The 25114-nt window shown below is 39.8% G+C and overlaps 1 protein-coding gene across 1 annotated transcript; it reads left to right on the forward strand.

Moving 5' to 3' along the window:
- Positions 1 to 7376: 7376 nt before the first annotated feature.
- On the forward strand, positions 7377 to 25036 carry LOC124636767 (isoleucine--tRNA ligase, cytoplasmic). Its single transcript, XM_047172904.1, has 5 exons — positions 7377 to 7624; positions 20063 to 20248; positions 20757 to 20862; positions 21046 to 21247; positions 21357 to 25036. The coding sequence occupies exons 2-5, from the start codon at positions 20121 to 20123 to the stop codon at positions 24557 to 24559; spliced, it is 3639 nt and encodes a 1212-aa protein (XP_047028860.1). The 5' UTR covers positions 7377 to 7624; positions 20063 to 20120; the 3' UTR covers positions 24560 to 25036.
- Positions 25037 to 25114: the final 78 nt, after the last annotated feature.

Here is a 25114-nt window from a genome sequence, read left to right on the forward strand (position 1 = left end):
TTTTTTTTTTTTTTTTAGCGACGTAAAATCATCAAATGACCCCTCCCGCTGTGGGTTAGCAGCGGTGAGGGAGTGTCAGACTCTTACTGACTAAAATCGTCGTGTTCCGTCATAGGCCTTTTATGTACCAGGGCCGCGGTATCTCTTTCGAACAACCCGCAGCCCGCCCCTTGACCCCTCAAGTTACTACACCTCCGATAAACCATCTCCTCTGGAACTCACTATCAAAATTAAAAAGTAACACCCCCATACTCAAAAGAGTGCCCAGGGGTGCAAGGCGGACTGTTGCGTCAAGTCTGGCCCAATGCGTCCGCCTCGCAACCCTGGAAAATTCAGAAAGCGCCTGGGAACAGTTGCTCACCCTTCCCTACCGCATCCTACATGTTGACAAAACTCAGATAAATAAAAAATCATTAACCAAGCAAATTAAACTAAATTGCAGCCTTTCGACCTCCATTTTCGTCCCAGACACTTCAGTAAATTCCAAATTCACCTCCAAGGACTTGTGTCAACATGTAGAAAATAAATTAAACGAGGGTGACATAAGGGGTGCTGCTAGGATCCTTTTCAGCAGCGATGTGGTGGCGCCGTACTCTCCAGAAACACTTGCCGCTCTGGAGAGTAAACACCCGGCTCCCTCGGATGACCTCACTTTCCCCGACCCTCCAGATCTAAATTCCGACCACCTCACCGTTACAGCCCAACAAGTAGCTGGAGCCATAGCTTCTTTCAGGACCGGCTCTGCCGGCGGCCTCGACGGCCTGAGCCCTCAACATCTGAAGGATCTTGTAGGCTCGGGCGCTGGGGAAGCTGGTGAGTCGCTTCTGAGGGAACTTACGGCTCTAGTTAATCTTATGCTCTCCGGCGGTGTGAACAATGCTGTCGTGAACGTGCTTTACGGAGCGAACTTATGTGCGCTCCGTAAGGTGATCTTCACACTGCCCCGCATCACGCTGCATCTTGCGTGTCGACGCACCTACGCGCGTTCCTGCGGGAGTGCAGATCTGCATCATCGTGCGGGTTTTTCGCGCACTCACGCGCGTAGATGCGTTCAGTAGATTCACGCACGGCGGTTCTCATCGAGTTCCATTTTCAAATATACACGTCACGCCCATTCAAAATCACGCGCGGCACTGCGGGATTCAGTGTGCCATACCTTGCATCTCGCCCCGCACCTACGCGCGGGGGTGCGTGTTTCTCCGCGTGTATGCGCGTGATCAGCATGAACGCGCGTGGATGCATTTTCAGTGTGTTGGACTATGCGTGTTTTCCATACAAACGGAGATATTTCCATACAACTGAAAAAAACGCATCCACGCACTACGCTGCATCATGCGGGGCAGTGTGATAATCGCCTTAGCGCAACTCCCGCAAGGCTCGTATAGAGAGCGCGAGCGGCGCGCGATCTGCGCGCAATCAGTTCTCGCCCTTAGGGTGCGTCCACATCTGGCGAATGCGCAGCACGCGAGCCGATCGCGAGCTGTCCGCGAGCTGCGCGCGTGCAGTCATTGCAATAGTTCGGTGCGCCTCTTTAGCGCAACTCACGCAAGGCTCGTATAGAGCGCGCGAGCGGCGCGCGATCTGCGCGCAATCAGTTCTCGCCCTTACAGTTCCGTATATTGGCTCAGTACTATCGAAGATGGCAGACGTCGCGCGCCGCCTGCGCGCCGCTCACGTGCGGCGCTTAGGTCGCGCGCGAGCTGCGCGCGGGCGGCGCAGAAGCGGCGCACGAACAAAAATGCACGCGCGTAGCTCGCGGACAGCTCGCGATCGGCTCGCGTGCTGCGCATTCGCGGCGCATTCGCCAGATGTGGACGCACCCTAAAAGAAAAATTTCATTCGATTGGACTGGATCAAAATTTATCAAAATGTGAAATTTTTGTTCCTGACATCCCGGACAGACAGACAGTCATATCAAAATTTAATGTCATAGCACCTCAAATTAAAATTCTGGACGAAACATCATTGCACCTCCTAGGTTCACCTATTTTGGAAGAAAGTTTCACAACATTCATAGATAACAAAATTTCAAATTTTAATGACATTTCGGATAGACTTTTAAAATTAATCTTCATTCGGCTTTTAGGTGATCTTCACACTGCCCCGCATCACGCTGCATCTTGCGTGTCGACGCACCTACGCACGTTCCTGCGGGAGTGCAGATCTGCATCATCGTGCGGGTTTTTCACGCACCCACGCGCGTAGGTGCGTTTAGTAGATTCACGCACGGCGGCTCTCATCGAGTTCCATTTTCAAATATACACGTCACGCCCATTCAAAATCACGCGCGGCACTGCGGGATCAGTGTGCCATACCATGCGTCTCGCCCCGCACCTACGCGCGGGGGTGCGTGTTTCTCCGCATGTATGTGCGTGATCCGCATGAACGCGCGTGGATGCATTGTCAGTGTGTTGGACTATGCGTGTTTTCCATACAAACGCAACGGAAAAAAACGCATCCACGCACTACGCTGCATCATGCGGGGCAGTGTGATAATCGCCTTACCTTAGTAAAATACTGTTGTTTTGGCCCAAAATTTATATACAACCTTCGCTCCTCTCCCTTATGGAAGCAGCCACATCTTTTAGACAGAATTGACCAAATTATCCGTTCTACTTTTACATCTGTTTTTAATTTGGCCTTGGACGACCGAGCGTGGCTTCAAGCCACCCTTCCGATCAGATTCGGTGGCCTCGGTGTCCGCAAAATTTCCAGTTTAAGTCTACCGGCGTTCCTATCCTCGGTCTGCGGCACTAAGGAGTTGACCAGAAAAATTTTAGCCCCTTCACTGCTCGATTCTGAGGTGCCGTGTCTGACTGATGGCATGAACGCCTGGAAAGTGGCTTGCCCAAACACAGCCTTCTCTGACAACCCGGCTTCCCAGAGACAGTGGGACGAGCCGCTCTGCAGATTGACGAGAAATAAACTAATTGAAACATCTGTCAATACTGCTGAGCGTGCCCGCCTACTGGCTGTGGGAAAGTGGGAGTCAGGGTTATGGCTTCACGCACTGCCGTCACCCAGCGTTGGGACCATGCTGGGTGACACTACATTCCGGCTCGCTACATGCCTACGCCTCGGCGCTCCCACTGCGGCTCCGCATCGCTGCCAGTGCGGTGAATCTGTGGACCGCCTTGGGCACCATGGTCTTTCCTGTAGCAAAAGTGCTGGCCGCATGGCACGACACGCCAGCATAAATGACATTATCCGTCGTGCTCTTGTCACCGCCGGAGTGCCAGCCATTTTAGAACCCAGAGGCTTGGCACGCGACGATGGCAAGAGACCAGACGGGATGTCTATAATGCCTTGGAAGATGGGAAGGTCTTTGGTGTGGGACGCAACCTGCGTCGACACCCTTGCACCTTCCCACCTTCCCAGTACGGCGAGCTGTGTCGGTGCAGCTGCTGCAGCCGCGGAAAACCTCAAGCGGCTCAAATATGTAAACCTCACCGGCAATTGCATTTTTGAGCCGTTTGGGGTTGAAACCCTGGGACCATGGGGCCCAAGTGCCCACAGACTCTTTCGAGAAATTAGTAAGCGATTAGTGGAGTCCACTCGTGACCAAAGGGCTGGCCTATACTTCGGTCAAAGGATATGCATTGCCATCCAGCGTGGCAATGCAGCCAGCCTTTTGGGCACGATCCCAGCTGACAGCGATGCGGATGAATATTTTGATACTTAGGTGATCTTCACACTGCCCCGCATCACGCTGCATCTTGCGTGTCGACGCACCTACGCGCGTTCCTGCGGGAGTGCAGATCTGCATCATCGTGCGGGTTTTTCGCGCACTCACGCGCGTAGGTGCGTTTAGTAGATTCACGCACAGCGAGTTCCATTTTCAAATATACACGTCACGCCCATTCAAAATCACGCGCGGCATTGCGGGATTCAGTGTACCATACCTTGCGTCTCGCCCCGCACCTACGCGCGGGGGTGCGTGTTTCTCCGCATGTATGTGCGTGATCCGCATGAACGCGCATGGATGCATTTTCAGTGTGTTGGACTATGCGTGTTTTCCATACAAACGGAGATATTTCCATACAACGGAAAAAAACGCATCCACGCACTACGCTGCATCATGCGGGGCAGTGTGATAATCGCCTTATAAGATCATTTTGTAATATACTAAACAAGATTGCGCACGCTCAAAATATATATTTACGAAAATGAACTCTATTCCAACGCAATAAGGTACTAAATTGTTTGCATAATACACAGAGGCAAATCCGAGCCTAGAGGGATAATTAGAACGGAGGCCGTTTGTCTCTTTCTAACACCTTGCCAGCATAAAAAATGTTATGATCAACAGTTTTGTCTTCCCAAAAAAACAATTGAATCACTTATATTTTTATCTTATTTTAATCATTATAAGTCAACAAATTAATAACAATCGCATTAATTTATTCGTATTTATTCTTAAAACATAAACAACATAAATTTTTATTTTGATTTTTTTTATTTTCTAGCGGTAACCCTGAACATTCTTGGCGCGTAATCAGCATTTAAAATGTTGTTTATATATTTTTGTATTAAATCAATTTAAACTATTAAAATGGTGAAAAAGTGTTGCTTTTATGCTTGTGAAAGTGAATACTATGGTAGTTGAAATATATGATTCCACAGGTAAGCTAATAACAACATTTTCGTAAATCAAACAACTAGGGTGCCCATGAATTCTTGTAATGAGTCAAAATATGGGTGATGGATTTTAAAACTGTTGTACTATTGTTACAGCTTCCCAAAAAAATGTAGAAAGGCGATATAAATGGCTCAGCAGTCTATATGTGAAGCAAAAATACAAAAAAAACAGTCTGCACTTCGAATCTTCCTGTTTTTATTACTGCTAATTCCCGCTAATTATTAAAAGCCTGTATTAGTATTTTAAGGTCATAAACTGCGTAAGTTAGAACTTCAATACCAATCTGTGTTTAATAATCTTAGCAAACTAGGATTGGTCTCACATAGCTTAATCTCTTATGCCCGTTTTCACCAACAACCTCTTACCGTTTCCCTATCTAAATGCTACTTTTAATAAGGACCCCTCCCAATTTGACACCTACCTAAATTCATTTTCACCACACTTATACATGGATCCCTTAAGTAAGTGACAGATTACTAGTTCTACAAACGATAATGCAAAGTCGATATTTTATCGATAAAATGATTTTTCTGTACTTATTAAGAAACAAACGTCTATCGAGTATATATTACTAAAGCCTGTGAGTTTTTTTTCTTGTGATGTTATTTTAATTTAACTTAAACTACATTACGCTATGTTTTATGCAATAAAACAGTAAAGAGGTTTTCTATAGGTGAATTTTTACCTATATCATTCGCGCGTTTGTCAAATTGACTGATGTGTATGTGTACATAGAGTGAGGTTAATTTTGGGTTTATTATTGTTGAATAGATAAGTTTATTTTGGCAGAGAAGAGAAAACGAGGATAAACCTTTCTACAGAAGAAAAAGACAAGCTAGTGAAATTGCTGACGTCTCATAGAGACACAATATTAAACAAAAAACGGATGGGACCACGAACGAAGCCAAAAACAAAGCTTGGATCCAGTCACAAAAAATAGTTTTAATGCGATAGGAACCGTTTACAGGTAAATGTGAATAAATCTGTGTATAATAATATAGTGTATTAAGATATTGCCGTTCAACTGTGTTCCTTGTTTTACTGTCGGCTTCATTGTATTTTTGTTCTCCATGAGTTGATGGATTTAAGTATGGGGTTAAAATTATAGATTTTTTATATTTATTTAGTTGCAGGTGGTGCGAGAAATTGGAAAGACGTGTAAAAACATGCTGCGCCCAGCCCACCCCAAATTGAATTGGTGCAGGAGGATGATGATAATGTTTGGTACATCATATGAGGACTATAATATTAAAATATTTGTTTACTATCTTTGTTTTAATTTACATAATTTATTATGTTCAATGTTAGCCTACTTCTTACCTCCAGAGGGTATCCCTATCACCTAGGAGATAGGCTCCTCCATATTCACCATTTTCGAATCATTGGTATCTGCACATTGGTTCACTGCAGTTTTGGTATTTAAGGCCTATTCAAACCTGAGCGATATTCGCTGCCGCTGTGGGTAGAGGTAGATACCGCGCGGGTTTCGTTCAGGTATTTAGTATCAAGTATAGTTACCGGCACGGATATTGAGCTCTCGGCGAAAGAATGGGGATCGCTTTGCGCACTGGCTTCTGCGCAGGTGAAGGTCAGGGCTCAATATTCGTGCCGATAACTATACCGCGGCTAGAGCGACCTGAGCGATATTTACTGCCGCTGTGGGTAGAAGTACATACCGCGCGGCAGCAGCGGCATACATCCCGAACATCAACAGTAATATTATCGCATACCCACTGGGTTTTCTCTGTCGCAGGTGGTAGCGAATACCGCTTAGGTCTGAACAGTCATATTACCGCATACCCACAGGGTTTTCCCTGCCGTAAACGGTAGCGAATACCGCTTAGGTCTGAATAGGCCTATAGTTCTCCCGGCCACCGCGAAACTACATCAGTGATTATCAGATTTGCATCTGTTATGGTCTGTGTATTTATGGACATGCAGGACTTCCTATTTTTGAATAATTCAGCGACATCACGACCTAGCAAGTGCATTCATAGCAAGTGATAACCTATAATCTTATAAAAAAGTCATGATCATCGTACTTATTTCTCAGTCATCTGCTCTTTCACGTAAGATGGGTACGTGGTCTTCTAATGAATATTATTTTACATATCCACAACCTCCACAGCTTCTAAACTTTCTAAAAGTTTACGTTTCATTTCACTATCCATCGCCAGAAACGGTTCAAAATATGTTTGTATTCTGTCATGATAATGATAGGAGTTGTTTAAGCAGGCATCAATCGGGCTCCCAGGTTTAAGTGAAATTTTAAGGTTATAATTGACACCTAGGCTTTGGTGAAAATGAAATTCTTATTAAGTGTTCCGTAAATGCTCCCTAAATTTAGGTATTCGTTGGTGAAAACGGGCATTAGTCACCCTATTACAAAGGGACAGACGGCCTCCGTACTAACTGTTTCACTCAGCTCGTTTTTTGGGTAAAGGTGCGCAGTCCTGTTTACTATATTATATCTTTGCACATACGTCACCTTCAGTGCTATCATTATTACTTCTCCACATACCCCTAAAAACTTCCTTCAAAGAAGGAGAGGCATGGGAGAGGCTCAAAGCTTATTTTGTGACGTCACACTGCTTTCTTCGGTCTTTGAAATCGATAGGTAGATAATCCCAAGTGGAAAGGCGGATTTTGAATGTTAATACCTTTCAGTCCCATACAAAAAATACTATTGACATAGGTATGTAATGAAACCTCCTGCGGTTAAGGGTTAAGGTAGCGCACCCGCAAGTCATTTTCTACTCTATGTAGGGTAAAATCTGCTTTGCACAGTATTTTTATGAGCAAAATAAATAATAATATTCTTCTGGGGTGAAATTACATTTTATTTAGCATTTTCCAATAAAGACATTCATTTACGTTTTTTTGTACTCGTGTCATTTCGTGTCCGAGTTGTGTAATCTGCTTCTCAAAAGTTGTATGGCAAAATGACGTTTCAACCTAAACGTTTCATTCAGTTTAATTTTATCTGTGTGAAGCACAGAGTACATTACAAGAATAGAGTTATCAGTGGCCAATGCAGTACAGCGCCATCCTTTGTTTATTTTAGGAACTACAACTTGCTATGTATATACCTATAGCTAGCAAAACCATTATATAGCTCTGTTGCACAAAAATCTTACCTAAATCTGAATTCATCTACCGTTTCGTCTGAACTGATGTTTATGATAGTACAGAAAAATATTAATTATCAGTACAGAGAAACGGTAGATGAACACAGTATAAAAGTTCTAAGGGAATAAAAAATAAAACAATCATTATTATGATTTGATAATGTGTCTTTTATTATAATAAGTAATAGCCCGTTCTTTAATGCTATCATCTTCATCTTTTTCTGTCCTGGTGCCATTTAATAACAAATTTACATCCCGGCACCAGTTATTTATAAAAAATCTTGAAGAAAAGTCAAATAAAAAATCTGTCAACTCGCTTTTGTGGTCTGGGCAAGTCAAAAAACTAAAATCTATGACTGTGTACAAAATTGTCTTTATATAATTTTTTATGCGAGGCATATCACTTTTTCTTTTTAAAATATAAGTGACTACGTCTTGGATTGCAGAGAATAGTTTTGTTGTGTTTTCGGAAGGGTAGGCGAGTGATTTAAACGAAGAGTACTCTCTTATTTTTATATATTCATTTATTTCTTGTTCTTCTTCTTCATTACAATATAAAATTGCTTTACAATTTTTGCAATTTTTAAATACATTTTTTTTTGCCTGTTTTATTACATAGCCGGTTACGTAGCTGAGTTGGCTTATAATTTTTGGATTACTTTTTTTTTCATTAAAATCTATAATTTCGCAATTAATATCATCGATATCTATTTCATTTATTTCTGTGAGTTCATTAATATCCTCCTTTTTTAATAAGTAGTCCATTGATTGAAAAATTTTACAGTCATCTTCTTCACAATTTGACCCTACAGAATGACTACTTGATAAATTATTTATTAATAAGCTTGCAAAAGCTGACTCAAAGCCAGATGGGGTTGGTGATATATTTCTGTATCCATGAGACCGTATACAGCCAAAAAAATTCTCTAATGGATCTTGATTTAAGTGTCTCATCCAGAATGATTTTATATTATATTCATTGAATGCCTTATTTTTTAAAACTTCAATATTTTCCAGCGTACGTAACCAGTTTGTAATTGATGGCACACTACCTTCCCTTCCTCCTCTACCAATAAACTTCATAGATTTTAAAACTTTTTTTGCCCTCGCCCATACCTTACTGTGATCAGATTTTGGGGTGACTGATTTTAACAGCACTTTACCGCTTCTTTTTTTTGAATTTTCAAAACTGCCATTCATAGAGTCGAAAAGTTGATCGAAAAACATCAATACGTCTGCGGTATCTTTGCACTCCGAAGGAAGTATTCTTTTATCTGAAAAGTAGAAATAAAATTAATTTAATTTAAATGATCCCTAAGAAACTTTGTATTGCATATTACTAGTGATCAGGTAATTGGTGCTTTATGAAACTTCGAAATCATGTTTGGTATAATGACTACTAGCTGTCCGCCCGCGATTTCACCAGCGTCGTGAGGGAACTGATAAAAACTATCATTATGTTATTCCTCGGATTTAAATCTATGTCTATACAAATTTTAATCTCAATTGGATCACTAATTTTTGAGTTTACTCAACACACAAAAATACAAATCTTTCCTTATTATATTAGAAACCTCATTTGGAACCTCGATTGGGATTAAACTTGGCAGTAATATAGCCTTCATCGGAAAAACATATAGTAGTTCCCTCAAGAAGCTGGTGAAACCGCTGACGAAAGCTAGTTTTCTATAAACAAACACATTATCAAGTTTTAGTAAATACTTTAGGCTCAGGAAAGTGTATAATTACCACTTATCTGTACAAATTTTATTATAGGTATCGGGACAGATCTTGAACGCTCGGCGTAGAGTGGGGGCGCTTTTCGCATTGTAAACTCAGTATAACCCAAAATTTCGCATGTGCGCAGCTGAAGGTCAGCATTCAAGACCCGTGCCAGTACTTTGCGTGTATTACTACTCACCTGCTAGGTATCCCATACTGGTAGCGACTGTTTGACTAAATATTTGAGTTGCCATCTTAACCTTCATCTTGGGGATTTTCTTTGGATCAATGTGGGCTTCTGTAAGATTTTTAATTAATCGTATACCTTTATAAGAAGGATTTTCCTCATGAAGTTTAATTAGGTGGTCCCACTTCGCAATTTTAACTTCATCTTCTATAATGCACTTCAAATTCTTGGTAATTAAATTATTCCTAATCCCTTTTATTAAGTGGGGGGTGTCAAAAATAGGTATTATTTCCTTGCCATTGACTTCAAATATTTGATGCTTAAAATTTAGATTTTTTCTTATATAATCAACTCTTCTTTCTTCTATCAATTCGTTTATAGCGCTAACATTTGTAGTCCCTTGGTCACAGACCGTTGCAAGCACATAAAACCCACACTGTTGCAATTCGGAAATAATATTTTTTATTAAAAGTTTCAAATCTCCTTTGGAAGTTGTTCCTTTGCAAAATGTGTAAGCCAATGGTTGTTTGTAATTATTTACAAACCCTCTTAACATAAAAACAAGTGCATGATCCGCTATGTTCCTGTTTGTTTGTTTTCCATTATTAATAAATCCCGTAATGGCATCTCGTTTTCTATTATAGTCATAATGAGGTGTAATAGATATTTCATCGAACAGAAGAATGCATAACTTTTCATTTTCTGTCATTTTTTGGGCTCTTTTCTTCAACTGGTTAAATATCCTTTTGTTGATTCCTGGTCTTAGACCAGCACAGGAAATCAGACGACTCAGAGTGATAGGAGATGGTAAAATAAATATTTTACTGAGCCATCTATATGCTTTTGGGCCCTGTTTGTACAAACTGAGAGCCATGATTTTTTCGTCCTTTGTGAACCTTCTTCCCATTTTTCCTTTTGAAATTTCGCGAAATTGCATGACTGTAAACAAGGCTGCCAAAGTCGAAAATTTTTGTAAGCACTTCTGAAAAGTGGTATTTTCAGAAAGTCTTAAGGCTCTTTTCAGTCGTGTGGCGTAACTTTCTTTCTTTTGTTGTAACTTCTTGATTGTTTTTTGCAGATTCGCTAAGTTTGGTACTGAAAAAAAAAAACCTGTTAAAAGGTAGGTCAATTATCTCTTTCATAGAAATTGAAAACTTAACTTATTCAAGTGCGACTTTGACATAATGAGATTTTCAATTAATTATTTTGGAGGAAAATCTACTTCAGCCCAATCTTCCTCTCTATGTGACCAAAAACTCTATTCTCTATTTTTGAAATTCTTACTGCAATATACAGTGTAGCGATAATGTTATCAGTATCACATAAAATAGTACACAGTTAACTATTGATCTAATAATTGTATTAAATAAATAAACAATTTCCCTAGTGATAACCTTATCGCCACATAGTATACTAATACAATCTATGAAATAAATATTTACCATTTTTTGTCATTGCAGCTGCTTGTTTTAGGGAAATATGTTTTACTCCTGAAGTCTTTACAGGTTTGCCTAAATCTGAAAAATTAAATTAATGCATTTATGTATAAACATAATAAAATATATATATATACACTGCTGAAGAACCAGCAGGTATGGTATACATTACCTAGGCAAAGTATTTAATGGACAATCAAATTTGCAATTTTTCATACATTGTTTAACCCTAAACACCCCAAGTATTCTATAAATTGCCTAGGTATTGTATAGAATACTTGAATAATACACATTGATGGTAGAAAATAAATATATCTACCATACCTATCAACTGATTTTAATCCAAACTAATATAATAAATGCGAAAGTAACTCTGTCTGTCTGTTACGCTTTCCCGCTTAATCCTCGCAACCGATTTTGATGAAATTTGGTACAGACAATCTTTAGACCCCGAGACAGAACATAGGCTACTTTTTATTTCGAAAAAAAGGGATGAAGGGGTTGAAATAGAGGTTGAAAGTTTGTATGGGATTTCTTAATTTTAAAAGATAAAACCATGAAACTTTATATTTAAGCACTTGATAAGAAATCATTAAACATTTTTTCTAGCATTTTTGAAATTTCGACCAGCTGGGGGGTGAAATAAGGGTTGAAAGTTAGTACACAAGTTCATCAAATATCACGTCATAAGAAACAAAAAATCGTTTGTTCATTTTGAAAGTTATTTTTTTTACCAGTGTGGGGGTGAAATAGGGGTTAAATCCCTACTTCCCTACTAATATTATAAATGCGAAAGTAACTCTGTCTGTCTGTCTGTCTGTTACGCTTTCACGTCTAAACCACTGAACGGAATTAAATAAAATTTGGTACAGAGATAGAGTTGACATTGAGAAAGAACGTAGGATAGTTTTTATCCCGGACTTTTGGAGAGTTCTCTTGGAAACGCGATATAACCGAACTGGACGCGGGCGAAGCCGCGGTCGGAAGCTAGTTAAAACTATAAGTGTTTTAAGAAATTTACCTGCTTCTGCTAGCTTCTCAAGTTCACTGGTCTTGATAGATATTGGTTCACCAGAATGAAGTGGACCTGCCAAAATAAGTTAACCAGTTCTGAAGAAAAAATCACAAATAATTTACAAAATATTTTTTATACCAATGTTAAGTCAAGTGCAACAATCATATATTAACTCTATCAAATAAAAAAACTTACTACTTTAAAAATAAAGTTGATGTGACAATTAAACTTTTTCACTTTACTGAATAACACTAACATGCTTTCAAGATTACCTCAGTAACAAAATTATGGCTTACCTGCTGTGGATGTTGAAGGTTGAGCAAATATTGGATTGTAACTGGTCACATTGGTAACATCTGATAATGGTCTTTTACAAGGTATGCCTGTAAATGAAATACATATACTTTTAGAAACTTTTGATAAAGCACTTATTCTTTTTTTTTTAATAAATTGTGCCTTTTTTTAATCTTTGACGAAGGAAGGTTATTTAACTTTAAAAATTCTCTCGAAAACAACTTCCTTTTGCATGTAGTGTCAGTCACATTTATATTTTACTAAATAAATGATATTTCAAAATATCCTTGGTTGGCATTTTTTCTCTATAGAATAATTGTTGAAACTGCTACAAAGCCATGTTTAAATTGAAACTAAAAACATAGTACTAATTGTAATAATTACGCAAAACAAAATGTAAATCGTGTCAAATGTGGAGTCGGTCACATATTTAATTGCCAACTTTTTACTGCAGTAAAATTTCTCATTCCCAAATAAATAGAAAGTGTTTTGAGCAGTAATGCTTATTCAAATTACGTTCACAGGCATAGCGCTAGTCTACATCTACACTAATATTGTAAAGAGGATAACTTTGTTTGTTTGTTTGTAATGGATAAACTCAAACACTACTGGAAAATTTTTAAAAATTCTGTCACCATTAAATATTTATATTATCTGGGAGTGACATAGGCTATATTTTATCCAGGTATGGGGAGAAGTTCCCCCGGGACACGGGTGAAGCTGCAGAAAACAGCTACGTACAGTCCACCCACGGTTTCACCTACATCCCAAGGGAACTACTTCTCATATTCAAATAAAAACTATCCTATGCATGACAGTATTTATCCAGCAACAACTTGTCTCACTTGTTTCCCAAGTAGATACACCAGTAGTTTTTGAGTTAAATCTTTCCTGTTAATATTATACTAGCTGTCTGCCTGCGGTTTCACCCGCATCCTGAAAAATCCTGGGTGTCAATCCAAGTCTTTCACCGGGTTTTAATCTATGTCCATACCAAATTTTATCTCAATCGGTTTAGTAGTTTAGAAGCCTATTCAATACAAACAATCAAGTCTTTCCTCTTTATAATATTAGTATAGTATAGATAGTTACCTATATAGTAATATTATAGATAAAAATCTATAGTTGTACTCAGGCAAAAACACATTTCAAGTACCTTTTAAATGCAAAGTAGGAACTGCATTAGCACTTAATCTTGAACTTCTTGTATGGTATTTACTTTCGAAGTGCTTGTGGCATATTTTTCTGTTTTTGAATACAAATTGGTTATCCAAAACCAGAATATCTCCCCCAATTGAGTAGACCCAAGATCTAAATCTGTCCTCTTCCTTATCGGGGTTGGGAAATGAATGCAAAATAACATTGCAATCATCACCTGTAAATGAAGACATATTATTATTGTTCTACGGTATCTCCTATAATACTGTACTGTATATACTTATAATGGGAAAGTCCACATTAAAATAGTATATTTAAAACTTACTGCGAGTTGTAGTGCAATAACGAACACAACATCTGAACGGAGATCCCATATCGTCAAATCCAAATCGTAAAGAGAAAACTCGGAGTCCAAAGTAGTGCGCACAGGTGTAAAATTAAAGCGGAGATTTCGGTGTCCTTTGGAAAGCAAACGTTGTCGGAAAAGCCACAAATATACGGAAAAACAGGAGAACGCACCACACAACACAATCAACAACTTTTAAAGGGTACCGGCCGGACGCCATGACATATATGCGTTCCATTACACACAAAAATTTACAAAACCACTTGGAAAAAACCAAAGCGATTTTCTACCTTAATAAATATCAAGTAACAACAAGTAAGTGTAGATCACATGTGTAGACATATTTTGTTTATGATTTAGATGCTTTGAAGTTTGCATTCCTCTTTTTTTTCTGAAGAAAAAGCTTATTTCAAAGTTAGAGACGTAAGTCTATTCTATTCTATTTTTGGATATGGCAATCCGTGTCGATGTCAATTCGACGATTCTGCCAATGACAAGTGGGATGACAAGCAAGTAGTGCTTTTAATGAAAAAAAAATAAAAATAATAATTATATATTGATTTAAGACGGAGCTGTGGCCGATCTTGTGTAACTTAATGTGTTAGTAGGACGGCACTGAAACAAACAGAAATACATTTACATATATAAAAATAACAAGAAAATGTTAGTAACACATAACATACATATACCACAACCATACAAACTGAGGCCTAAATATAGGCCACAGTTTATAATTTAATATTGTTTTGATGTATAAACATCAACAGCATCTGGAGCAGTTCTGGACAGGAGTGGGATAAGAGGGAACGGAAATTAGTAGGGAGAGGAATTTTAAGTTTTTGGAGACGACCATATAAATCAAAGGATGAGTTGTTAGGACAGTCAAAAAATATATGGTCCAGGGTACCCTCATCCAGTCCACACTCGCAGAGGGATGAATCCTGCACCCGAATTTTGCGCAGAAAGACCGGTGTACAACAGTGACCTAACCGTATTCTGCACAGGACTGAAATTACCCTTTTAGGGTATTTTTTAAATTTTGAAAACCACGGTTTTGGTTTTACAACCGGTTGAATGGCGAAATAAGAGCTACCCTTCTTTTTGCTGGAGATGTTCCAGCATTCCTGCCACGAGGTCTCAAGACTCAATTTAGGGAGGTTTAGCAGGTCATGCCCTTGAAGGGAGAAGTGTACAAGGTCAGCAGACTCAGATGAACACGCATCTTTGGCCAATGCATCGGCACATTCATTGCCCGCTATACCGCAATGGCTAGGAATCCAGACTAAGTGAACTTCTTTCTCTTGCCTAGTGCAGGAGAAAAGGGACTTTTTAATATCCAGGACAATAGGAAAATGGAGTTTAGTTCTAAAGGGATTCTGGGATAGGGCTTGGAGACAGCTAAGGGAGTCAGTAAAGATAACTCCATAGCTAATCTCATGGGACTCTATAAAACGACAAGCTTCCAATAGTGCCACACACTCGCCTGTAAATACAGAAGACTCCTTCGGACATTTGAATTTCAAAATTATTTTAGAGTTCTGATAGTAAACCGCGGCTCCAGTACAGCCACCATTTGATTTGGAAGCATCCGTGAAGAACTTTTGAAACCCAATCCATCGTTCACCCAAAACCGCATTAAAGGCCGAATTTGCCGATGGGGAGTTTTTGGATATGCCAATGTTATAGAATATTTTAGGGGTGAAGCAAAGTACTTCATAGGGGTAATTAAATAGAGGAAGTCTGGGATATGGAGCAATGGGGGATTCTAAATTTTGAAAAAACCGGTATGCTTTTAGGAATAGGGGGATTTCTTTGTGTTCCCAATATTTGGAGCTGTGACAAAGAGTGTCAAGCTCTCTGAGTTTTGGGATGAGGGGGTGGGACGACTTGGGAATAACCCTGGATAGGAAACGGGAAGCAAGGTACTGACGTCTCAGGGCTAGAGGAGGTTCCGCGCATTCGACCTGCAAGGCGTTAATAGGCGACGACTTCATGCAACCTGAGATGATTCGAAGGCATTGAGATTGAATCCTATCTAAACCGGCCAAGGCACCTTTGTTGCTTGGAATCACCAAGTGTGACCCATAGTCCAGGATACTGCGGACTAAGGCATTGTAGACCAGTTTCATAGTGAAGGGATGGGCCCCCCACCAGACACCAGCGAGAGCTTTTAAGATGGAGATTGCTCTTTCGCATCTTTGGATCAAATAGTTAAAGTGGTGAATCCCGGATAATTTTGAATCTAAGAAAACGCCTAAAAATTTTGTTTTATTATTTATGGGAATATCTTGTCCTTGAATGTTAACTGAGACCTGAGGGATCAGTAGTTTTCGGGAAAAAATCACTACCGAGCTTTTTGGGGCGGATAACGTGAGACCATGGTTCAAAAGCCATGTGTGCAGAGAGTCCAGGGAGAGACAGAGAGATGAGGCAGCGTCCGCAATAGATGAATTTACTACATACAACACTAGGTCGTCCGCGTATTGTAGAAGGTGGCAGTCACAATTAAGGCAGGAGCCAATGTCTGCTGTATACAGGTTGTATAGTAGTGGGCTCAGAACTGAGCCTTGGGGAAGGCCCTTCCACGTCTGTCTCACCTCAAATACCTCCCCCTGCACTCTGAGCATCAAAGAGCGAGACATGAGGAGTGCGCATATACATTGTACCATCTTACCCGGAATCCTCAGCTGTTGCAATTTTTGCCTGAGAACTGGAAGAAGGACGCTGTCGTATGCGGAAGAGATGTCAAGGAAAGTGGCTACAGCAGATTCATTTTTGGAAAAGGCTGTACGGATATCAGTAACCAAAATTGCCACACTGTCCATGGTGCTAAGCCCCTTTCTAAAGCCAAACTGATGGCTCGGCAGTAAATCCCTAGACTCCACCAACCACTCAAGTCTATTTTTAATTAAATGTTCCAATATCTTGGCCAACACTGAGGACAAAGCAATTGGTCTAAGGCCATTCGGATCATCAGCAGTCTTGCCGGGCTTCAAAAGGGGAATTACTATCTGAGCTTTCCACTGTTCGGGAACCCAACCAAATTGATAACAATAATTTAATATTCCTAAAAAATACTTTTTTGCTTCAAAACCAAAATGAACTGCAAATGAGTACGGTATGCCGTCTATGCCTGGGGCGGAATCCCTAACATGACGTAACACCGCATCAAGTTCCTCCAACGAAAATGGTTCATTCATAGGATCGTCCAAAATATTTACAGACGGGAGCAGAAGTTCTGAGGAAGAAGGAACATAGGCTGGAGCAATTTTGTCGAAAAAGGATTCAGCAGTTTGTCTCGAGATAGGGGAAGAGATAGATGGGGAGCAGCCTCGCCTGAAACGATTAATGCTCTTCCAAACTGCTGAAATAGGAGTGGAAGGGGATAGAGAAGTGCAAAACTTAACCCAACCGCGACGTTTCTTCTTGCGAAGAAGCCGTCGAGATTGAGCTAACACTCGTCTGTACCGTATAAGATTGACGCTATTCATCGCATCATTGTACTGTTTTTCGGCCTCTTTTCTTTCTTTAATAACCGATGTGCATTCTTGATCCCACCACGGGGGTGACGGGATTTTATTTCTGGCACAGTTGCGCAACGGAAAGGTAGAGTCTGCGCTTGAGGTAATGGCCGAGATAAAGCCATCGTAGCAGCTCTTAGCATGGCAGTGACCAGAAGAATCTTGGAAACTTGAATTTAAATTTGGAAGCGTACTAATTTTCCCCTCCAGTAAAGATGCAAACTTCGACCAATCAGGTTTGGACAAGTTGTACTTCAATAGTGGAGGAGAAGTTTTCTCTAAATAAGTTTTATTAATTAAAGTTACAACAATGGGGAAATGGTCGCTACCATGCGTCAGAGTAGTACATTCCCAATGAATTGATGCCGCCAACTCAACTGAACAGAATGTGAGGTCTACACAACTCTTTTGCTGTCCTGGAAGGGATCTACGAGTAGGGCTACCATCATTTAAGATGCAAAGGTCTAAATCATCCAAGATTTCTACTAAACCTTCCCCAAACGAATCACAACGATTGGAGCCCCATCTAAAGTGGTGACAGTTGAAGTCACCCATGACGAGCACAGGTCCTACTATGCTATTCAAAATGTCCCTAATGGTGGTTAAAAACCTACGCTGAGGATGGGAAATATACACCGATAAAACAGTGATACCCTCGATTCTACACGCAACTATATTCATATCACCATCCAGAACCGGAAGGGACAAGGTGGAGAGGGGGACACGATTATTAACAAGGAGAGCCGACCCTCCATAGCCATCAGATCTGTCACATCTGAGAATATTAAATAGTGGTATATTAAAACTGAGACTCGGGGTGAGCCAAGTCTCAGCTACAGAGCAAGCCAGAGGCTTGAATTTGTTGAGGAGGAATATGAGGTCGTGCTTTTTATGCCACACGCTCCTCACATTCCATTGAAGGAATACTTGGCGAGGCGCCATTTCTAATATTTGATAAAAGGTTAGTTAATTGGTAGGCAACGTTGGACGGTAATTGGGTATTATTGGTGGATAGGATTGTAGATAGAAGTTTAATAAGTATATCTATTATTGAGGAAACATTACTATCAATGAATGGGTTATTCAGAGCGCAGCCATCAGGCTGTGAAGGTGCAAGGGAGTTAATAATCTGCTGATGGGCAGCTTTATCATAAGAGGGAGATAGAGGGGCATGGGTCCTTGGCTTAAGGAAAACAGTTTTGCGGTATGACTGAGTGGGGGCGGGAACTGCTTTTGCAGCATTCGCATAATTGCGAGAAGCAAGTGGGACAGATTTGCTAGCTTCAGCATATGAAAGGGACTTCTCAGCCATAACCGTCTTAATGGCCTTCTGTCTACCCAACTCCGGGCATGACTTGCTATTTGCAAAATGATTCCCTGAGCAGAGCACACAGAATGCCTCCGCCTCAGAAGTGCTGCAACCATCACCAGGGTGATCATGGCCGCACTTACTGCAGCGAGGCTTGGACCGACACACTAGTTCCACATGACCAAACCTGCAGCACTTACGGCACTGGATGGTGGGATAAACATATTGCTGAACTGGAAGGGAAGTGTAACAGCAAAAAACTCTTTGAGGCAATACTTGGCCATCAAAGGTAAGTACACATGTCTCTGTTGCCTTGAATTCAGTTACTCCATCTATAACTACTTTCCTGCTTATGCGACGAACTTTCAGGATTTCACCACAACCTGAAGGGACCTGTAAGTATTTTTGGGCTTCCTCTTCATTTAAATCTGTGGGAACACCAGTCACAACTCCCATCCTAGTTATATTAAAAGTGGGGATTGAGGCAACATAGCAGTTCTTATGTAAAATGCTGTTGATAATAAATGAGTTTGCATCCTGAGGGGATTTAAACTCTACAGACACACGGTTCCTACCAACTTTTTTAACACCATCACGGACAACGTTAGTAATATTATGTTTTTGTAGGAATATTCCGAAAGTAACAGGGTGTAGAGAGGTACCGGCGTTAGGCTGGGGCTCCAATCGAGAGACATGAACGATAAAAGGTGCCTTATCAGTAGCTGAGTACCTGCTGCGGCCAACTAGGTTCCTTTGTTGTTTGGATGGCGGGGTTGACACGCTAATGTTAGCATCATCTCCGGAGCGTTTCCTGGTATACGAGGTTGATGGGGTCTGGGAGTCCGCGATGCTGCAAGCAACATCAGCGAGTTGGGATAGCGGATAGTTGGGGGAAAGAGGAGCATATGCAGAGATGTCGGGAGGATCGGGATCGGGAGGTTTATTTTGATCCATTATGCTTATAAACAACTAGTAAGTTACCGAAATAACAGTACACCACTGGAGACAAACACAAGGACAACACACAAACACAAAACTAAGTCACAAAAGTTCACCAAAACACTTAAAACGGCTGAAAATTCTAGGCACACGTGCTAACCAAAGACACTCTGTGGCGAGAATCAGAGACGTAAGTATTTTGCGTATAAAGAACTGACAAACAGTCGATAGCAACACCACATTATAATGTTGCTAACGAAAAAAAATATACAAAATTGAACAAAGCGCCACCTCTCGTTAATTTTCAAAACTAAATATCTTAACCAGCCTCCGTACATAGTTTTTCTATACGAACTGTTACGACCGTGGTGTGAAGTTAGTATGATGGCGTGGAATTGAAAAGGTTATAAAATTCTACAAATAACCATGGCCCTAAAAGTGAATAGAGTACCTGAAAATATTGACTTTCCTAAAGAAGAGGAGAAAATTTTAAGCTTTTGGAAAGAAATCGATGCTTTTCACACTTGTCTGAAGCAGTCAAAAAATAAGCCGAGGTAAGGTTACTTAGTTTGTGCGAAAAATTTAAATTTCTTGGGATCAATTAGTTTTATTATGTTACAAAGTATTATTATATTTTGTAGTATAGTATTATCAATACATGTTCACTAAGTACAGAGCATTTCTGATAAGCTACAGACCTTCCTGTTGGGGTAGCACTTTTATACAGTTTATCCATACGGTAAACAGAGTAAACTACATTTTATTAAGTATTCTTTTATATTATTTCTCCTTTTATATTCGAAATACTCAGTGATGAAAAATGTTGCACTAAATTGCACCAAAAGTCTTATAATATGAGACTAGTTTTTGATTTTCTAATACTTCATTAGTGTTGCATCATATAAATACTTTCTAAATGCATGTATTTTGGTGGGCGTTATTAAGCGAATGCATCGAAAAGTGCATATCAAATTACCCAACAATATTAATATTTATATGGAATCTTCTAAATACAAATTGTGAGTTATCTTTTTTCATATTGATGATGAATTAATTTTACAGGTATTCCTTTTACGATGGGCCACCATTTGCTACAGGACTGCCACATTATGGCCATATCCTTGCTGGAACCATCAAGGATGTTGTCACTCGCTATGCTCATCAACAGGTGAATATTGATAAACAAACAATTTATTTATTCTTTCAGATCTTTCAGATTTTTTCAGACATTGTATCTAAATTTTGATCCTTATTAATCTCTCTAAGAGAAGCTTAAAATTTTTACAAGTTTCAAACAATAATTTAAAGCTGCTCAACCTACTTGGATGTTAATATTAAATTGTTATTTCAGGGATATCACGTAGAGAGGCGATTTGGTTGGGATTGCCATGGGCTACCTGTCGAGTTTGAAATTGATAAAGCTCTGGGAATCAAAGGCCCTGATGATGTTGCAAAAATGGGCATTGATAAATACAATGCAGAATGTCGTAAAATCGTTATGAAGTATGCTGGGGAGTGGGAAATGATTGTTACAAGAATGGGTCGTTGGATTGGTAAGTTTTAACTTGCTCCTTTACATACGTCTACTTTCACAGCTTTTGAAAGTATACGCTGCATTATAATATCCTGTATTTTTGGTGAGTAATTATTTTTTTGTTTCAGACTTCAAGAATGATTATAAAACTCTTTACCCGTGGTTCATGGAATCTATTTGGTGGGTTTTCAAGGAGCTGTACAACAAAGGCTTGGTGTATCAAGGTGTGAAAGTAATGCCTTACTCCACAGCCTGTTCTACCCCTCTGTCTAACTTCGAATCTGGACAGAACTACAAAGATGTTGTAGATCCTGCAGTTGTAGTTTCATTTCCTACAGCTGAAGGCTTCTCATTGCTTGCTTGGACCACCACTCCATGGACTCTTCCCAGTAACCTAGCCCTCTGTGTCAATCCAAAACTTATTTATTTAAAAGTGAAAGAAAAGAGCACAGGTAACTGTTATGTTTTACAAGAAACAAGGTTTCCTGCTGTTTTCAAAAATGTTGATGAGTTTGATATCCTAGATAAGTTTGCTGGGGAGAAGCTTAGAGGCATTAAATATACTCCAATTTTTGATTATTTTGTTAATCAATGTCCAAAAGCTTTCCAAGTGCTGGTTGATGGGTATGTAACGGATGACTCTGGTACTGGTATTGTTCACCAAGCCCCTTACTTTGGTGAAGACGATTTTAGAGTTTGTCTTGCAGCAGGGATCATCACTCGAGACCAGGATATAATATGCCCTGTAGATCCTAGTGGCAGGTTTATGGAGCCAGTCAAAGACTTCTTGGGGCAGCATGTTAAGGATGCAGATAAAAATATTATCGCTAATTTGAAGGCTCGGAACAGACTTGTTCAGTTAGGTCAAGTTAAGCATAGTTATCCATTCTGTTGGCGATCAGAAACTCCTCTTATTTACAAAGCTGTACCTTCTTGGTTTGTTCGCGTTGAACAAATGAATCAGGAACTACTGAAATCATGTGAAGCTACATATTGGGTACCAGAGTATGTGAAAGAGAAAAGGTTTAGAAACTGGCTCAAAGAAGCTCGTGACTGGGCCATCAGTCGTAATAGGTACTGGGGAACGCCAATTCCTTTATGGATCTCAAGTGATAGACAGGAAGTGGTATGTGTTGGCAGCATTGCCGAATTAGAAGCCCTCACTGGCAAAGAAGTCAAAGATTTGCATAGGGAAAGCATTGACCATTTGGAGATCCCTTCGTCTCGACCTGGGCAGCCGCCACTTAAAAGAGTTTCTGAAGTCTTCGACTGTTGGTTTGAATCAGGATCTATGCCTTACGCTCAATGTCATTATCCATTTGAAAACAAAAAGGAGTTTGAGGAAGTTTTCCCTGCTAATTTCATTGCTGAAGGTATTGATCAAACAAGAGGTTGGTTTTATACTCTTATTGTCTTATCAACAGCACTGTTTAAAAAACCGCCATTTAAGAACCTTATCGCTAATGGTTTAGTGTTAGCTTCTGATGGGCAAAAAATGTCGAAGAGAAAGAAGAACTACCCTGATCCTCTTGAAGTTGTAACTAAGTATGGTGCCGATGCTTTAAGACTTTATCTTGTGAATTCTCCAGTGGTGAAAGCGGAAAATCTCCGATTTAAAGAAGAGGGCGTTAGGGACATTATAAAAGACGTGTTTTTGCCATGGTATAATGCTTTCAGATTCCTAATGCAAAATGTTGAAAGAATTGTTCAGGAGGATAAAATTGACTACAGGTTTAACGAAAAGGCTGTCAGAGAAAACGTTATGGATAAGTGGATTACATCGTTTACGCAATCTCTTATCCAATTCGTCAAAAAGGAGATGGCTGCTTATAGATTATACACTGTCGTGCCAAGGTTGACGAAGTTTATTGATCACCTTACCAACTGGTATTTGAGAATGAACAGGAAAAGGTTGAAAGGTGAGAGTGGCGTTAAAGACTGCCAGGTCGCTTTGGATACGTTATTCGGCGTGTTATTTGATATGGTGCGAGTCATGGCACCTTTCACTCCTTTCCTTACTGAGTTGATGTACAAGACTCTGCGCCAACTCTTACCTGGCGATTCACTCGAAAGTGTGCACTTTAACATGATGTCTGATCCAAAGTTAGAATTAGTGGATACTGACATAGAAAGAGCCGTGCAAAGAATGCAGGCAGTTATCGAATTAGGCAGAGTTGTAAGGGACAGAAAAACAGTACCCATCAAGTATCCTTTGCCAGAAATGGTTGTCATTCACCGTGATTCCAAATATCTGGACGACATAAAATCATTAGAACGATATGTCTTAGAAGAGCTAAATATTAAGAAAGTCTTATTAACAAGTGACAAAGAAAAGTATGGCATTACGCTGAGAGCAGAGCCAGATCATAAAATACTAGGAACAAGGTTGAAAGGCGATTTTAAGGCAGTTACGCAAGGTTTGAAAGATCTTAATAATGAGCAATGTGAAAAACTAATTGCTGATGGATTTATTGAACTAGTAGGACATCGCATTGATGTGTCGGAAGTGAGAATGATATTCCAGGCGCAAGGCAATGATCAATACGAAGCTCATAGCGACAATGATGTGCTGATTCTTCTTAATGTCACTCCCGATCAGGATATGCTTGACGAGGGTTTCGCTAGGGAAATAATTAATAGAGTCCAGAAATTACGGAAGAAAGCTCATTTAGTGCCAACTGATGACGTTAATATTTACTTCTCTGTTAACAAGTCTAGCGACATTTTGCGTATCATAAATTTGCACAGAGAGTTCATCGAGAGCACAGTGAAAGGACCTCTTATCACAATCGAACAAATCAAACCATCTATGCCAGTAGTTATTGAAGAGACCCAAGAACTAAAAGGAGCGTTGTTAAAATTGGTCATTACTTGGAGGAAAGAGGTAGAACTTCCCGCGAATCCATGGGCAAATATTATTCTCCAAGATTTAACACCGCGGTTTGGAGTTTCGAGTAAGCAAGCCAGTATCATACTTAAGGATAAAACAAATAAGTTTATAAGCTTAGAGAACTTGTACAAAGAGGTAAGTGTACTATTTGGTTTATACGGCGTGAAGTTTACGTTATGGTGTAATGGGGTGGAAGTAACTGACACTTCAAACTTAAATTCTAAAACGTTGGTAGCGGCACCGAAAAAGCCTAAAGATAGCGAGTCTGCAGCAAGTCCGTTCTGCAAATTCATTAATATCGCTAATGGCACAAAATCGGTTACATTGTTCTTAGAAAATCCGCTCGGAAAACATACTTTGAATCAGGATGAAGCATTAAAGTTTGTAACTGAATATTTGGGAATAAAAGCGAGTGATGTAGACAAGAAACTATTTAAATAGAGTCGTTAACGTTTGTCCAACTTCAAGTATAAAGAGTAGACACAAATAATATTTAGATGAAGCATTGAGAACTAACTTACATTTTAAACTAATATCATGTAATCTTGTTTATGCTGCATTTAAAATGCAATGTAGTATTGTGTTAAATATTTAATTAATTATGTTGCAATGCTATCTTTGCAACAACATCGCATGCTTTATTTGCGTGCTGTGCATGTTATAGTCTTTGTTGGCGACGCTGTTTTCTTGTAATATGAAGTCAGAACAACGTTTTACCCCCCCCTCACCCCCCATTGAGATCTAAATATTTTTCTCGAAAAATTGTTAAATGATTTCAAAAACAAAAGACAGGTATAATAATTCACACTTTGGTATTAATGTTTGTGTTTATAGGAATCTTGTGCTGAAATCTTATTGTGGTATTTTAATCTTCGACGCGTCTCACTTGTCTTATTTAATAAATTATTGTTGATCCCATTTTGTTTTTCATTGCAATACCCTAATGAACAATGCACGATCCTCCCACTTCATCTTTATTTTAAATCGGATATTTAG

Source organism: Helicoverpa zea, chromosome 15 (genome assembly GCF_022581195.2).
Source record: "Helicoverpa zea isolate HzStark_Cry1AcR chromosome 15, ilHelZeax1.1, whole genome shotgun sequence".
Taxonomy (NCBI): domain Eukaryota; kingdom Metazoa; phylum Arthropoda; class Insecta; order Lepidoptera; family Noctuidae; genus Helicoverpa; species Helicoverpa zea.

Bases quoted from the DNA above. Each gene is read 5' to 3' on its own strand.
- LOC124636767 (XM_047172904.1), top strand. From the start codon at position 20,121: ATGGCCCTAAAAGTGAATAGAGTACCTGAAAATATTGACTTTCCTAAA. The intron at 20,249-20,756 runs GTAAGGTTACTT...TTAATTTTACAG, and splicing joins CAGTCAAAAAATAAGCCGAG to GTATTCCTTTTACGATGGGC. The intron at 20,863-21,045 runs GTGAATATTGAT...TTGTTATTTCAG, and splicing joins CTCGCTATGCTCATCAACAG to GGATATCACGTAGAGAGGCG.